Genomic DNA, 14,248 nt, shown 5'->3' with positions numbered 1-14,248 from the left:
GGATCTTCTGCGCCTCTTCTCTAGGTACACATCTACGGATTACTCCGTCTGTACATCTCTTAAATAGATATGGCTCATCCCACAAGTAGTACTTTGCATCAAAAATTAATTTTTTTGTTTGCTGCCTACTATACTCCTTGGGTATGAATCTCACCGCTTTATAGTTTGCAATGTCTGCAAACCATGGTACTTCCTGAATGGCAAAGAGTTGCTCATCCGAAAAGGTCTCAGAGATCTCAGTAGGAGGGAGGGACGCCCCTGCTACTGGTTCTATAGGGGACAGGTGATCAGCTACCTGGTTCTCCGTCCCTTTTCTATCTCTTATTTCTATATCAAAATCTTGCAGAAGCAACACCTATCTTATGAGCCTGGGTTTTGAATCCTGCTTTGTGAGTAGATATTTGAGAACAGCATGGTCAGTGTACAAAATCACTTTTGATCCTACTAAATAGGATCTAAACTTGTCAATGGCATAAACCACTGCAAGCAGCTCTTTTTCTGTGGTTGTGTAATTCTTATGTGCGTTATTTAGAACACGGCTGGCATAGTAAATGACGTGCAGAAGCTTGTTATGCCTTTGTCCCAATACTGCACCAATAGCATGGTCACTGGCATCACACATTAATTCGAATGGTAATGTCCAGTCTGGTGCAGAAATAACAGGTGCTGTGACCAACTTAGCCTTCAGAGTCTCAAAGGTCTGCAAACACTCTGTGTCAAAGACAAATGGTGTATCAGCAGCTAGCAGATTACTCAGAGGTTTTGCGATTCTTGAAAAATCCTTTATAAACCTCCTGTAGAATCCTGCATGTCCCAGAAAGCTTCTGATTGCCTTAACATTGGTGGGTGGTGGTAATTTTTCAATTACCTCTACCTTAGCTTGATCCACCTCTATTCCTTTGTTCGAAATTTTATGCCTAAGGACAATTCCTCCAGTTATCATAAAGTGACATTTTTCCCAGTTTAAAACCAGGTTAGTCTCTTAGCATCTTTTCAGAACAAGTGCTAGATGATCAAGACAAGAGCTGAATGAGTCTCCAAATACTGAGAAGTCATCCCTGAAGACTTCTAGAAAATTTTTCACCATATCAGAGAAAATAGAGAGCATGCATCTCTGAAAGGTTGCAGGTGCATTGCACAAACCAAAAGGCATCCTTCTGTAGGTAAATACTCCAGATGGATATGTAAATGCTGTTTTCTCTTGATCCTAAGGATCAACTGCAATTTGGTTATAACCTGAATAGCCATCCAAAAAGCAGTAATAGTCATGACCTGCTAGTTTTTCTAGCATCTGGTTTATGAATGGTAAAGGAAAATGATCCTTTCTGGTGGCTGTATTGAGGCTTCTGTAGTCAATACACATACGCCACCCTGTAACTGTTCTTGTAGAAACCAGTTCATTTTTTTCATTGTGAACCACTGTCATGCCTCCCTCTTTGGGTACAACTTGGACAGGGCTCACCCAGGGGCTATCAGAAATAGGATAAATAATCCTAGTCTCTAGTAATTTAGTGACCTCTTTCTGTACCACCTCCTTCATGGCTGGATTCAGTCGCCTTTGTGGTTGGACCACTGGCTTAACATCATCCTCTAATAGGATTTTGTGCATGTATCTGGCTGGGCTAATTCTCTTAAGATCACTTATGGACCACCCAAGAGCTGTCTTGTGTGTCCTTAGCACCTGAAGTAGTTCTTTCTCTTCTTGTGGCTCTAAGGCAGAGCTTATGATCACAGGAAAAGTGCCATCCTCTCCCAGAAATACATATTTCAGGGATGGTGGTAGTGGTTTGATCTTGGGTTTAGGAGGCTTATCCTCTTCTTGAAGAGTTTTCAGAGGCTTTTTTGTTTCCTCTGGTTCCTCTAGATCAGGCTGAACATCTTTAAAGATGTCCTCTAGCTCTGGTTCGAGACTTTCAGTCATATTGATCTCTTTCACCAAGGAGTCAATAATATCAACGCTTATGCAGTCATTTGATGTGTCTGGATGCTGCATAGCTTTGACAGCATTTAACTTGAACTCATCCTCATTGACTCTCAGGGTCACTTCCCCTTTTTGGACATCAATGAGAGTTCGTCCAAGTACTAGGAAGGGTCTTCCTAGAATGAGTGTTGCACTCTTGTGCTCATCTATTTCCAGCACTATAAATTCAGTGGGAAAGGCAAATGGCCCAACCTTAACAATCATGTCCTCAATTATGCTTGATGGATATTTAATAGAGCCATAAGCAAGTTGAAGACATATCCGGGTTGGTTTGACCTCTTCAGTCAAGCCAAGCTTTCTGATAGTGGATGCAAGTATTAGGTTGATACTTGCCCCAAGATCACATAGAGCAGTCTTGGTACAAGTACTCTCTAGTGTGCATGGTATCATAAAGCTTCCGGGATCTTTAAGCTTCTCTGGTAAGGTTCTCAGAATGACTGCACTGCATTCTTCAGTGAGAAAAACTTTTTTAGTTTCTCTCCAATCCTTCTTATGACTTAAGATCTCTTTCATGAATTTAGCATAAGAGGGTATTTGCTCAAGTGCCTCTACAAACGAAATCTTTATTTCAAGAGTCCTGAGATAATCTGCAAAGCGGGCAAATTGTTTATCCTGTTCCGCTTGGCGGAGTTTCTGAGGATAAGGCATTTTGGCTTTATATTCTTCAACCTTAGTTGCTGCAGGTTTATTTCCTACAGAGGCAGGTTGAGAAGCCTTCTTGAGGGAATTATTATCAGCACTTGCAGGTGTCTGATCCCTCATTGGCATTTGAATGCCAGGATAGGGAGATGGATGGGCGTTTAACGCCAGATTCCTACCCTTTTCTGGCGTTTGAACACCAGAACTGGACATGGATTGGGCGTTTAACGCCAGTTTTTCACCCTTTTCTGGCGTTTGAATGCTAGAATTATTCCTCTCTGGGCTCTTACTGTCCTCAGAGGGATTTTGGGCAGTGGTCTGCTCATCCTCTGTCAGTTGTTCCTTCTTTGACTTTCTGTTGCCTTGAGTTGAGACATTTAATGTCTTCCCACTCCTTAATTGAACAGCTTGGCATTCTTCTGTTATCTGTTTAGATAGCTGCTGTCTTGTCTTATCCAATTGTGCTTCCATATTTTGATTAGCAATTTTAGTGTCTTGGAGCATCTCCTTGAATTCTGCGAACTGTTTTGTTATAATAAGCAATTGCTGATTGAGTTCAGCAAGTCGTTCTTGAGGACTAAGTTCAGTAGATACTGCTTTAGCCTCTTCTTTCAGGGAGGACTCACTGCTTAAGTACTGATGCTGATTTCTAGCAACTGTATCAATGAGCTCTTGAGCCTCTTCAATTGTCTTTCTCATGTGTATAGATCCACCAGCTGAGTGATCTAGAGATATTTGAGCTTTTTCTGTAAGCCCATAGTAAAAGATGTCTAACTGCACCCACTCTGAAAATATTTCAGAGGGGCATTTCCTTAGCATCCCTTTGTACCTCTCCCAGGCATTGTAAAGAGATTCATTATCCTCTTGTTTAAAGCCTTGAATGTTCAGCCTTAACTGTGTCATCCTTTTTGGAGGGTAAAATTGATTCAGGAATTTGTCTGATAACTGTTTTCATGTTCTTATGCTTGCTGTGGGTTGGTTATTTAACCACCTCTTAGCTTGATCTTTTACAGCAAATAGAAACAGTAATAATCTGTAGACATCCTAATCCACTTCTTTATCACGTACTGTGTCAGAAATTTGTAAAAATTCTGCCAGAAACTCAGTAGGTTCTTCATGTGGAAGACCGGAATACTAGCAATTTTGCTGCACCATGATAATGAGCTAAGAATTTAGCTCAAAACTGCTTGCTTTGATGGGAGGTATACAGATGCTACTCCCATATGCAGCCGTAATGGGGTTAGCATAAGACCCCAGAGTCCTTCTGGACTGTTCATTTCCACTTAGATCCATGATGGAGAAAAGGGAATTGATGTGAGTTGCAAATAAAGTATATTTTTATTTTTATTTTATTTAATAAAAAAAACAAACCGAATAAATAAAAAAGAAATAAGATAAAATAAAATAATTATAAATTAAATATAAATTTTGAAAACTAAAATAATTACTTAATTAAGAAGAATTGAAAAACTTTGGATATGATTTTTAAAAGGGATTTTGAATTTTGAAATTTCAAAACTAAGATAAGATAGAATAAAAATTTTCTAAAATAAAAATATGAATTTTTAAATGAAATTTTCGAAAATTCAATTAAATAAATATGAAAGATATTTTTTAATTTAATGAGGAAAGAGAAAAATAATAAAATGACACCAAACTTAGAATTTTTAGATCAAAACAAAGAAAACAAACGGGAAAACTTTGAATATCAAGATGAACACTGAGAGCAACTTTTGAAAATTTTTTAAGAAAACAGAAACACAAAGGACACCAAACTTAAAAATTTTTATACTTTGAACACTAATAATTCGAAAAAAATGAAAGAAAAATAAGCTTATGCAATTGACACCAAACTTAAAATATGAAACTAAACTCAAACAGAAGACTAAATTATGAAGTTATTGGTTTTGAAAATTTTCGAAAATAATTTAGAAAAATAAGATAAGGATTTTAAAATTATAACCAAAAACAATAATAGAAGACTCTAAACCAAAAAGAAAATTTTTTCCTAATCTAAGCAACAAAATAAACCGTCAGTTGTCCAAACTCGAACAATCCCCGACAACGGCGCCAAAAACTTGGTGCACAAAATCACAATTACACTTTTGCAATTCCGCACAACTAACTAGCAAGTGCACTGGGTCGTCCAAGTAATACCTTACGTGAGTAAGGGTCGATCCCACGGAGATTGTCGGCTTGAAGCAAGCTATGGTTATCTTGTAACTCTTAGTTAGGATATCAATAATAATTCTTAGTTTTAATTGAAATGAGTAAAAGAACATGGATTAAATAATACTTGTTATGCAGTAATGGAGAGCAGGTTGAGGTTTTGGAGATGCTCTGTCTTCTGAATCTCTGCTTTCCTATTGTGTTCTTCTTCACGCACACAAGGCTCCTTCCATGGCAAGCTGTATGTTGGTGGATCACCGTTGTCAATGGCTACCATCTTTCCTCTCAGTGAAAATGGTCCAGCTACGGGTTTCGTAGGGCTAATCATCTGTCAGTTCTCACTAGTGTTGGAATAAGATCCATTGATCCTTTTGCACACTGTCACTGCGCCCAACATTTGTGAGTTTGAAGCTCGTCACAGTCATCCCTTCCCGGATCCTACTCGGAATACCACAGACAAGGTTTAGACTTTTCGGATCTCAAGAATGCTGCCAATTGATTCTAGCTCATACCACGAAGACTCTGATCTCACAGATTTGAATGCTCTGTTGTCAGGAGAGGCAATCAAACTCGTGAACCAGGAACCAAAGAGATACACACTCAATCTAAGGTAGAACGGAAGTGGTTGTCAAACACGCGTTCATAGGTTAAGAATGGTGATTAGTGTCACGGATCATCACATTCATCATGTTGAAGTGCGAGTGAATATCTTAGAATATAAACAAGCGTGATTGAATGGAAAATAGTAGTAATTGCATTAATCCATCGAGACACAGCAGAGCTCCTCACCCCTAACCATGGAGTTTAGAGACTCATGCCGTAGAAGATACAAAATTCAGATGTAAAAAATGTCATGATGTTCAAAATAAATCTCTAAAAGTAGTTTTTATACTCAACTAGTAACCTAGGTTTACAGAAATTGAGTAAGCTAAGATAGATAGTGCAGAAATCCACTTCCGGGGCCTACTTGGTGTGTGTTTGGGTTGAGCACTGAAGCTTTCACGTGCATAGGCTATTCTTGGCGTTGAACTCCAGCTTTTGTGCCAGTTTAGGCGTTTAACTCCAACTTTTATGCCAGTTCTGGCGTTTAATGCCAAAAAAGGGTAAGGAGCTGTCATTAAACGCCAGTTTGCGCTACCAAATCTCGGGCTAAGTATAAACTATTATATATTGCTGGAAAGCTCAAGATGTCTACTTTCCAACGCAATTGAGAGCGCGTCAATTGGGCTTCTGTAGCTCTAGAAAATCCACTTCGAGTGCAGGGAGGTTAGAATCTAACAGCATCTGCAGTCCTTTCTTAGCCTCTGAATCAGATTTTTGCTCAGGTCCCTCAATTTCAGCCAGAAAATACCTGAAATTATAGAAAAATACATAAACTCATAGTAAAGTCCAGAAATGTAATTTTTGCATAAAAACTAATAAAAATATAATAAAAAGTAACTAAAACACACTAAAAACTACATGAAAATATCACCAAAAAGCGTATAAAATATCCGCTCATCATGAATCCAAATTTCTCAATTGAGTTTTTTCGCTTTAGAACGATGATATAACTCATTAATGCTGAAAGGTTTGACGATAATGAGTTATTCGGTAAGTTAAATTTATATAGTTAATGATATTCATGCTAAATACAAGTCATGTTGGGATGAGAATGCACTAATGTTTTAAAATATTTTTTTAGTGTAGATTTTATTGGTGAGGTTGTTGAAAAGGAGGATCCAAAAGATTTAATCATAAATAAAGAAAAAGAACATGGAATGCTTCTTGAACAATAATTGTGTTGTCCTGTATCATTCTTTCCTCAACAAAAGTACTTTGTATTGGCGAGATAATTTGGTCCATGATATCCTTCAATCGACTCACCATCACTTTGGATATGATCTTGAATATGAAATTGCAGCAACTAATCAACCTTAGGTGGTTTAAATTTTCAACTTGCTTGATCTTTGGGACCAAGAACACGTTTTTCATTCACCTCCTCCAAATACATCCCTTTTTGAAGAACCATCTGACCACCGTACATATATCCTTTCCAATGGTTTTCCAATGCTTTTGGTAAAATAGCCAATTCAGTTCGCCTAGTCCTAGGGTTTTCAGGCTTCCTATGTTAAATGTTGCATCTTTTACTTCTTCCTCCAAAATATCTTGCGTTAGCCTCCTCTTCATCTCTTCAGCTACTCTCTTAGGAACGACCTTAGTGGTTTCCTTCAATTCTACTTTTCCTCTTGTTGTAAAAAGTTGAGAGTAGTGCTCCTGAATAAGATTGAGGATTTGGCTCTAGTCTTGCATCCACTCTCCTTCAGTATTTTTTAGCCGCTCTATTATATATTTGTCCCTCCATTAAAATATTGATGCATGAAAGAATGAAATGTTCTTGTCTCCACTCTTAACCTACTTGAGTCTAGATCTTTGGTTCCATAATTTTTTCTCTACTGGCACTTGTTTTTTTTTTTTTTTTTGAAGAGTAAATAAGCTCAACACACTAAGTGGAACATACAAGACATAAAACATAAACTTAAGCAACACTTATGTCATCTCCGATATAGTCAACCATCAACAACAAGGGTTGCTTTTGCACCATTCCTTAGAACAGCAAAACAATCTAGCAACACAATCCACTATATCTGTTGACTTATTCTGAAAAATGAACTCGTTCTTACATAACCAGATATTCCATATAACTGAGAAGAACCCACTAACCATGTTTTCCGCGCGTCTTTCCTCAAGGACATTGTCCTCCAGCTCTCAAAGTGCTGATCATGGGATGCTCCATGCTCGACCCATATAAGTAATCCACGTGCACCACACCTGCCATGCATACTCACACGTGACAAACAAATGTTGTACAGTTTCAATTTTTTTTACACATAACACAGATATTATCACTTCGTTCAATGATACCCAATATACTCAGTCGATCCTTTGTATTAACTCGACCTACAAAGACAAACCAAGTAAACAACTCTACTCGAGGGTGGTACTAGTCCTTTTCAGATTCCATTTGTGAACTTGTAGCTGAGAATATCTTCCGTCACAGTCTGTACCTGCAACACCTGCACAAATGAGTTAGTAATATAAACGCCTTCCTTATCAACTTGTTGTGCTTCTTTGATGCTCCCTTGTTGTTCTCTTGATAAGTTTTCATTTTAAAACTTTGCTATTGCATTCTGCCTATTTACAATCTCTTTATCAGCTCTCTTGAAAGTAGCCTTGCTCCACTTGGTTAGTTCTTTATAATTTTTCATTTTTTCCAATACCATATTCCACTCTCCTTCTTCTGTGGTTTCTATCTCTCAGCTGCAATTTTCATCATCCTCCCAATATGCTTCATATTTGAAGAATTTTGGGGTTCTGTATTACGGTCTTGTTGATAGAATTAGAGGACAATGATATGATGAAACTGCTAATAGTGCCGTTAGTGCAGCGTGTTCATGCATCAACCTCCAACTCCAGTTTACCATTGCTCTGTCTAGACTTTTCCTTGTTAGAAATCCCTCTCTTGAATTATTGAATCAAGTGAATTTGCTTCCTTTCAAGTCTAAATCCATTAGGTAGCGTTTGGTGGAGAGACAGAGACTGAGAGACGGAGACTAAGAGACAGGGATTGAAATAAATCTCAGTATTCTGTTTGGTGCAAAATGGGAGACAGGAATTGAAACAAGAATGAAACTCTAATTTAATTTGCACAAAGGGTAAAATTGGAATTAATTAATTGAAATGAAAGAATTTTAGGTATAAAATGTTATTAAAGTTTCAGTCTCCATCTCTAAAAATTTCAGTCTCTTGTGTCCCTACTTTTTGGAGGTACTGAAATACTAAAATTTTAGAGACAGAGACAGAAATTTTAGTACCAGTCTCTGAACTAACAAACACGATACTGAGTCTCAATCTCTCAGTCTCTGTATCAGTACCTCAAAACAAACGCTACCTTAATGCCGGTTTATTCACAAGTTCCATGAATTCCTCCATTTGGATGTTCGGCTTCTCCTTTTCCCGGATCTTTTTCCTCTTGGTGTAAATAGGGTTGGATGTGAGCCGAGCTGAGTCGAGATAGACCAAGCTCAAGCTTGACTCACGAAAATTAAGCTTGACTCACGGCTCGACTCATTAACAATCAAGTCTATTTCGTAAGTTCAAGCTCGTCTCAACAAAAGCTCATGAGTTGGCTCGAGCTCACGAGTTGACTCGAGATCAGAAGCTGACTCAAATAATAGGAACATAACCTATAATTCTATATCAATCAATTATAATTTATATATATTAAAATATTAAAAAATATAAATTTTATATATTGTCTATCTATTAATTATAAATTTTTTATTTATGTCCTACATTAAAATTATATATAAAAAATGACTATAAAATTTTAAATAATTAAAAACACACACACACATACACACACACAGACACATATATATATATATATATATATATATATATATATATATATGCATTTAGTCTATATTTTTAATATTATATATATAATCGAGTTAGCTAACGAGTTAATGAGCTGAGTTATTCAAGCATGGAAATGGTGGTTAGCAATTCAGAATAAAATTGGTCAAGCAAATCAATCAGAAGGAAGGAGAGAATTAGTTGCGAATTTGTGCTGGCAACTGTGGAAAGCAAGAAACGAGTGGGTATTTGAACAGAAGCGCAAATCTCCATTGTTGAGCTTGGAGGAAACTCGAAGAGCAGTGAGAGAGAGAGAGCGTACAAGATGAAACTTCTCCCTTTTTGTGTGCAACTCTGTCTGAGAAAATATGTTTCTTTAGTTGGATCTTTTTCTTTTCTGTACTCGGTGTAAGTTAGCCCAATTGGGCTCAATGCAATAAATTTTTACTGTCTTGGATAAAAAAAAAATGAACTAAGTTATTCAAGCTCAAACTCGCCTCATTTAATTTATGAGCTTAATTTCAAAATCAAGTTTGACTCACCAACTCATAAGTTTAACTTATTAAACTATTAACGAGTAGAACTCGAGTTCGCATCCGGCATTAGGTGTAAGGAAGTTTGAAAGTTTCAAAGCAACGTCCCTTTTTTGGTCAGGACTCAGGAGTAAGTGTTAGGGTTTTTGTGGGCCGTGAGGCGGTGATTCTGGTTTTGAGCCCAGGCCCAAACGGAGACTAGCTGGCAGCTTAGTTTCTCTCTCCCCCTTGTCTTCTTCGTGTTAAGTGCTGCAGTTAGTGTAACTACAGTGTACGCCTACGCTCTCTAAAACCTCCAGAACCAAAGAAGGTAAAAAAAAATAATAAAGGAGTGAAAATACGAAAAACGTCGTCGTTCTCTTCGGCATGGAGTTCACTCAGAGTGACTTTGATCGCTTACTGTTGTTCGAGCACACGCGAAAAACCGCTGAAGCAAAGTATGCGGCAAACCCTCTTGATGCTGATGTATGTGTATCACTCTTCATTCTCTCTAGTTTCTCGAGTATCTCATGTTCATTAATTATGTCTATCAGTTCATTGTTAATATGCGTTTTTTAGCGTATCAATGGTTCTATTAATTTTGTGAAAAGTAATGTATAAATTCACTGCAACTGTAAAATAAAATGAAGTTTTGATAAGTGTTTCTGTGTGGATTGTTTCTATGGGATGGAAATGTTTTTAGCCCTAAATACTCGAGGTTTAGAAAGGAGTTTATGTTTATTTTACTCGTCAGAAGGACTTGAAATAGATGTAAAAGTTGGGTCTTTATTGAATACTGGTGTGTTTCATGCAGAATCTGACAAAATGGGGAGGAGCTTTGATTGAGCTGTCAGCGTTCCAGGATCCCAGGGATTCAAAGAAAATGATCGATGGTATGTGTATTTACTAACTAAATTGTTGAGTAAGTTACTTGAAAGATATGTGTCAGGCGTGGGTAGTTCTTGATGTTTGGAATTTTACCAAGTAAATTGTTGATTAAGTTACTTAAAAGATACTGTGTCGGGCGTGGTAGTTCTTGAATGTTTGGAATTACTTCTGAGGTCCTTGATTGGGAATTCCACAATTTAGCTAGTCTAAGGGAATAATTTTTGCATATTCAACGAAATCAGGAGTAGGTTCAATTTCATTGTATAGGGACATATTGTGTGGCGCGTGTTAGATTTAGAGAAATTTTAAGGTTAATTCTTATGAAAGTGAGGATGGTCACTGGTTATTTTTCGGTTTTGATGGAATGAACTGATTGAACAGATGCAATTTCAAAGCTGGACGAGGCTTTGCTGATTGATCCAGCAAGGCATGCCACTCTTTGGTGCTTGGGAAATGCCCACACGTCTTATGCATTCCTAACTCCTGATTTTGACGCTGCAAAGGTTAATTTTGACAAGGCACGTGAGTGTTTCCAGAGAGCTCTTGATGCGGTAATGTGTTCTCCTATTCTTCTTTATATCTAATTCTTTCTGATAGATTTCATTCTTTGCTTGTACATCTACGGGTAACTTATTTGTTGATTATGAAACTGTAGGATCCTGAGAATGAGCTTTATAAGAAGTCCTTGGAAGTTACTGATAAGGTAATGGAATAGCTTTTGCCTTGCAGTTGTATCTAAAATTAGCTTCCTGTCGCTGGTCATGTTTCTGCTGTTTAGCGAAGGGTTTATCTCTCAATAAGATCTTAGATTTTGATTTTTTTTGGTTTATCTCTCAATAAGATCTGAGATTTTGATTTTTTGGTTGAATTTTTCAGATTGTTTTTTATTTTTTATTTTTTTTAATATTTAACTACTCTTGTTGTTGACTTGGAAAAATACAAAGGAAAAAGAATCAAAAGTGTGTGTATGTTTTTTAATACTATGCCAGATGATTCGGATATTTTCCGTAGCAGCTAATATGTTAAAGTTAAACATTGGGGACGTTTTCTATTAAATCAATCAAAATTGGATCATTGGCACCAGAAGTTTACCATTAGATTTGTCTGATCAGAGCAAAATATGTTTTGTTTTTCGTTCCTAATCATCTGTGTAGTTGGAATCATTTTGGTTCACCATGGATGATGAAAATTGTTCTTCTAATGTTGCAGTCTCGAATAACATGTTATTAGCCATATATCAACTTCTGTGTTTTCTGAATAGGTTTTGCTAAAGGCAAGTTTAAGTTCTTCCCATATGTATTTGAGGCAGCAACAGATTTCTTGATTCATTTTTGTTTGTTACTTATGATTATATTTAACCTATTTGCCATTGTATCACTTCTATTCTAACCAGTCTCTGTGAACTATGTGACTCAGGCCCCAATATTGCACATGGAGATCCACAAAAATGGGCTTGGTCAGATGACTGGTGGTGGGGCTTCCTCTACACCTTCAAAAAGAAAGGTTGGACTTACCGAAATTTCGTTACATTTAACTACATTTTTTTTAATGTTCACCAACTTTTTCTGTTTTCTTTAATCAACCACAGCTTGTGATGTCAAGTCTATGAAATTGCACTTTTGAGTATATTAAAATGCTAAAATTAGCTTGATCGGGATTGAAGATTGTTCTGTGTATAAAATCCATGTTCTGAGACATCATGCCTCAAATTAGGAAATTAGCCCTCTTGTTTAATCAGAAGATGTTGGAATTTGCATCTCAAGATTTTTTTTGGTATATTTTGACTAATTAAAGAACTACATCAACATACATCTAAAAAAATGAAAATTAAAAAGCTTCACATCTCAAGGATTTTTCATGGTCTATTATAGTAATAATATTTTTCGTGCTGATTTCTGATGCACGGGACATGCTTTACAGGATTGTTCTAGTCTTCTAGACTACCTATGATATCTCTCATTCCTGTCTAAAAGGCATGATTTCTCTGTGATACATTGCAGACACAGTTTCAATCTTTCGAAATTAGTAGCTAGGAAACATGTTCTAGAGTTATAAACTGATGTTGGTATTTTGCTTTCAATTTTTTCCTTGGTTTGTTTGCTATAAATTATCTGCAGGCTAGGTAGTTTGTGAAAGTACCACAACAGTATGGTTGGCTGTAGGACTGCATGTGAAACTTTGGTCAGAATTGGATCCATGGCCATCGTTGGTGGTACAATTGAAGTGATTTAGGTTTTTGGCTGTGATACTGATTCTTGATTAGATTGGGGTTGAGCTGTTGTGGTGGTGTATGTTGACCATCTTTCTGGTTTATTTCTGTTTGTGTTTTAGGTTTTTTAAGTTATGTTTTCACTGGCATTTTTCTTAGTTTTGGAGGGTGTAGTTGGGTCGGTTTGGGTTTCTTCTTTTCTGGCTACATGTAGCCTAATTTTATCCTCTCATTTCTGAGCTTCTATACTTATTGAATTATTGGGAGGAAATATAAAGACACTCAGATTTTGAATTGACAAACTAGGATTGAGTCGGAGAACATTGTGAAGGACATGCAGCGTTATTTATTTATAACTAAGCACCTTCCATTACCCAGATCATAAGTACTAAGGCTGAAATACTGAGTAAATAGGTTACAAACTTTTGTTCATTTGAAGTGACCCTCTTCTAGCATGTCATATTTTTTTATGTTGAAAAAATGACTAGCAGCCATGTGGTTTAGTTTTCTGAAATACTTAATGTTTCCTTTCTTTTACAGATTTTATGTATTGGCATACACATCTGTGGATCTTAGATACATATATGATTTAGCCTGATTATATATGAACTTAATTTGCCATTGTTTGGTTCGTTTCAGGAATCAGCAAAGCAGAAGAGCAGTGACCTCAAGTATGATATATTTGGATGGGTGATTCTTGCAATCGGTATAGTCGCATGGGTGGGAATGGCCAAATCTCAAGTTCCACCACCACCTCCAAGATAAACATGTTAGTTATCTTTTTAAGGTACCTTCACCAAGATTATTGGCTTAAAAGGTCATTTCACTATAGGTTTGCAGTTATAAAATAGGTAGCGCATTTGTGGTATCTGCATGCTGGCTATATCTAAAGGCTTGTCTTTCTTTTTCGCACTTAATGAAAGATATCTTTTTGAATGGTTTTCTTAGCTCTTTTTGGTTTTACTAGCTCGCGGTATAGCTCATTTAGCTTGTGGGTCAAATTGAATTGGTTCATCTCCATATCCAACGTATGAGTTACTATGGATTGATCTTCGACCAGCATTCCTTCATCTACCGTTTTTGCACAGCAGTGTCCTGGTAGGGCAGAAAAAATTGTATTTCTATCCTTGTCTGCACAATAAGACCGCTAATGGATTTCACTTTATAATGATAATACCAAAGAAAGTCTGAATTCACAACTACAATTTAAAACATTTTGTTATTCTTGCATCCTATCATCATAACTGCTACTCTTCAACTGATTGGAAGTTTTTGCAGGATGATTTCACCTTTTCGGTAAATCTTGCATTGAAAAAATATTTTTCTGTAAAATCCCGTACCGAAAAAATATTATCCGAAACACGCAAGCCATTATGCTACCTCTTCTTAAGCTGATTAACTGCTTTTTTGCAAGGGATGACAATAAGGCAGGTACTGGTGGGTTTATTCTAA

The 14,248-nt window shown here is 36.8% G+C and overlaps 1 protein-coding gene across 2 annotated transcripts; it reads left to right on the top strand.

The window, feature by feature from the left end:
- Positions 1 to 7,007: 7,007 nt before the first annotated feature.
- On the top strand, positions 7,008 to 14,008 carry LOC107623910 (mitochondrial import receptor subunit TOM20). 2 transcript variants are annotated; one of them, XM_088506243.1, is made up of 8 exons: positions 7,008 to 7,162; positions 7,931 to 8,343; positions 9,605 to 10,185; positions 10,514 to 10,592; positions 10,969 to 11,138; positions 11,243 to 11,290; positions 12,004 to 12,090; positions 13,436 to 14,008. In XM_088506243.1, exons 3-8 carry the CDS (start codon positions 10,087 to 10,089, stop codon positions 13,559 to 13,561), a joined length of 609 nt encoding a protein of 202 aa, XP_088362369.1. In that variant the 5' UTR covers positions 7,008 to 7,162; positions 7,931 to 8,343; positions 9,605 to 10,086; the 3' UTR covers positions 13,562 to 14,008. The 2 variants fall into 2 exon arrangements, with proteins under 2 accessions (XP_088362369.1, XP_020968880.1); XM_021113221.2 differs by lacking the exons at positions 7,008 to 7,162; positions 7,931 to 8,343 and having other exon boundaries at positions 9,962 to 10,185; positions 13,436 to 13,583; positions 13,764 to 14,008.
- Positions 14,009 to 14,248: the final 240 nt, after the last annotated feature.

The sequence above is a fragment of the Arachis ipaensis genome, chromosome B10, assembly GCF_059453495.1.
Source record: "Arachis ipaensis isolate K30076 ecotype BB chromosome B10, ASM5945349v1, whole genome shotgun sequence".
NCBI lineage: Eukaryota > Viridiplantae > Streptophyta > Magnoliopsida > Fabales > Fabaceae > Arachis > Arachis ipaensis.
The sequence above is the reverse complement of the archived record's forward strand: the minus strand, read 5'-3'. Positions and strand labels throughout refer to the sequence as shown.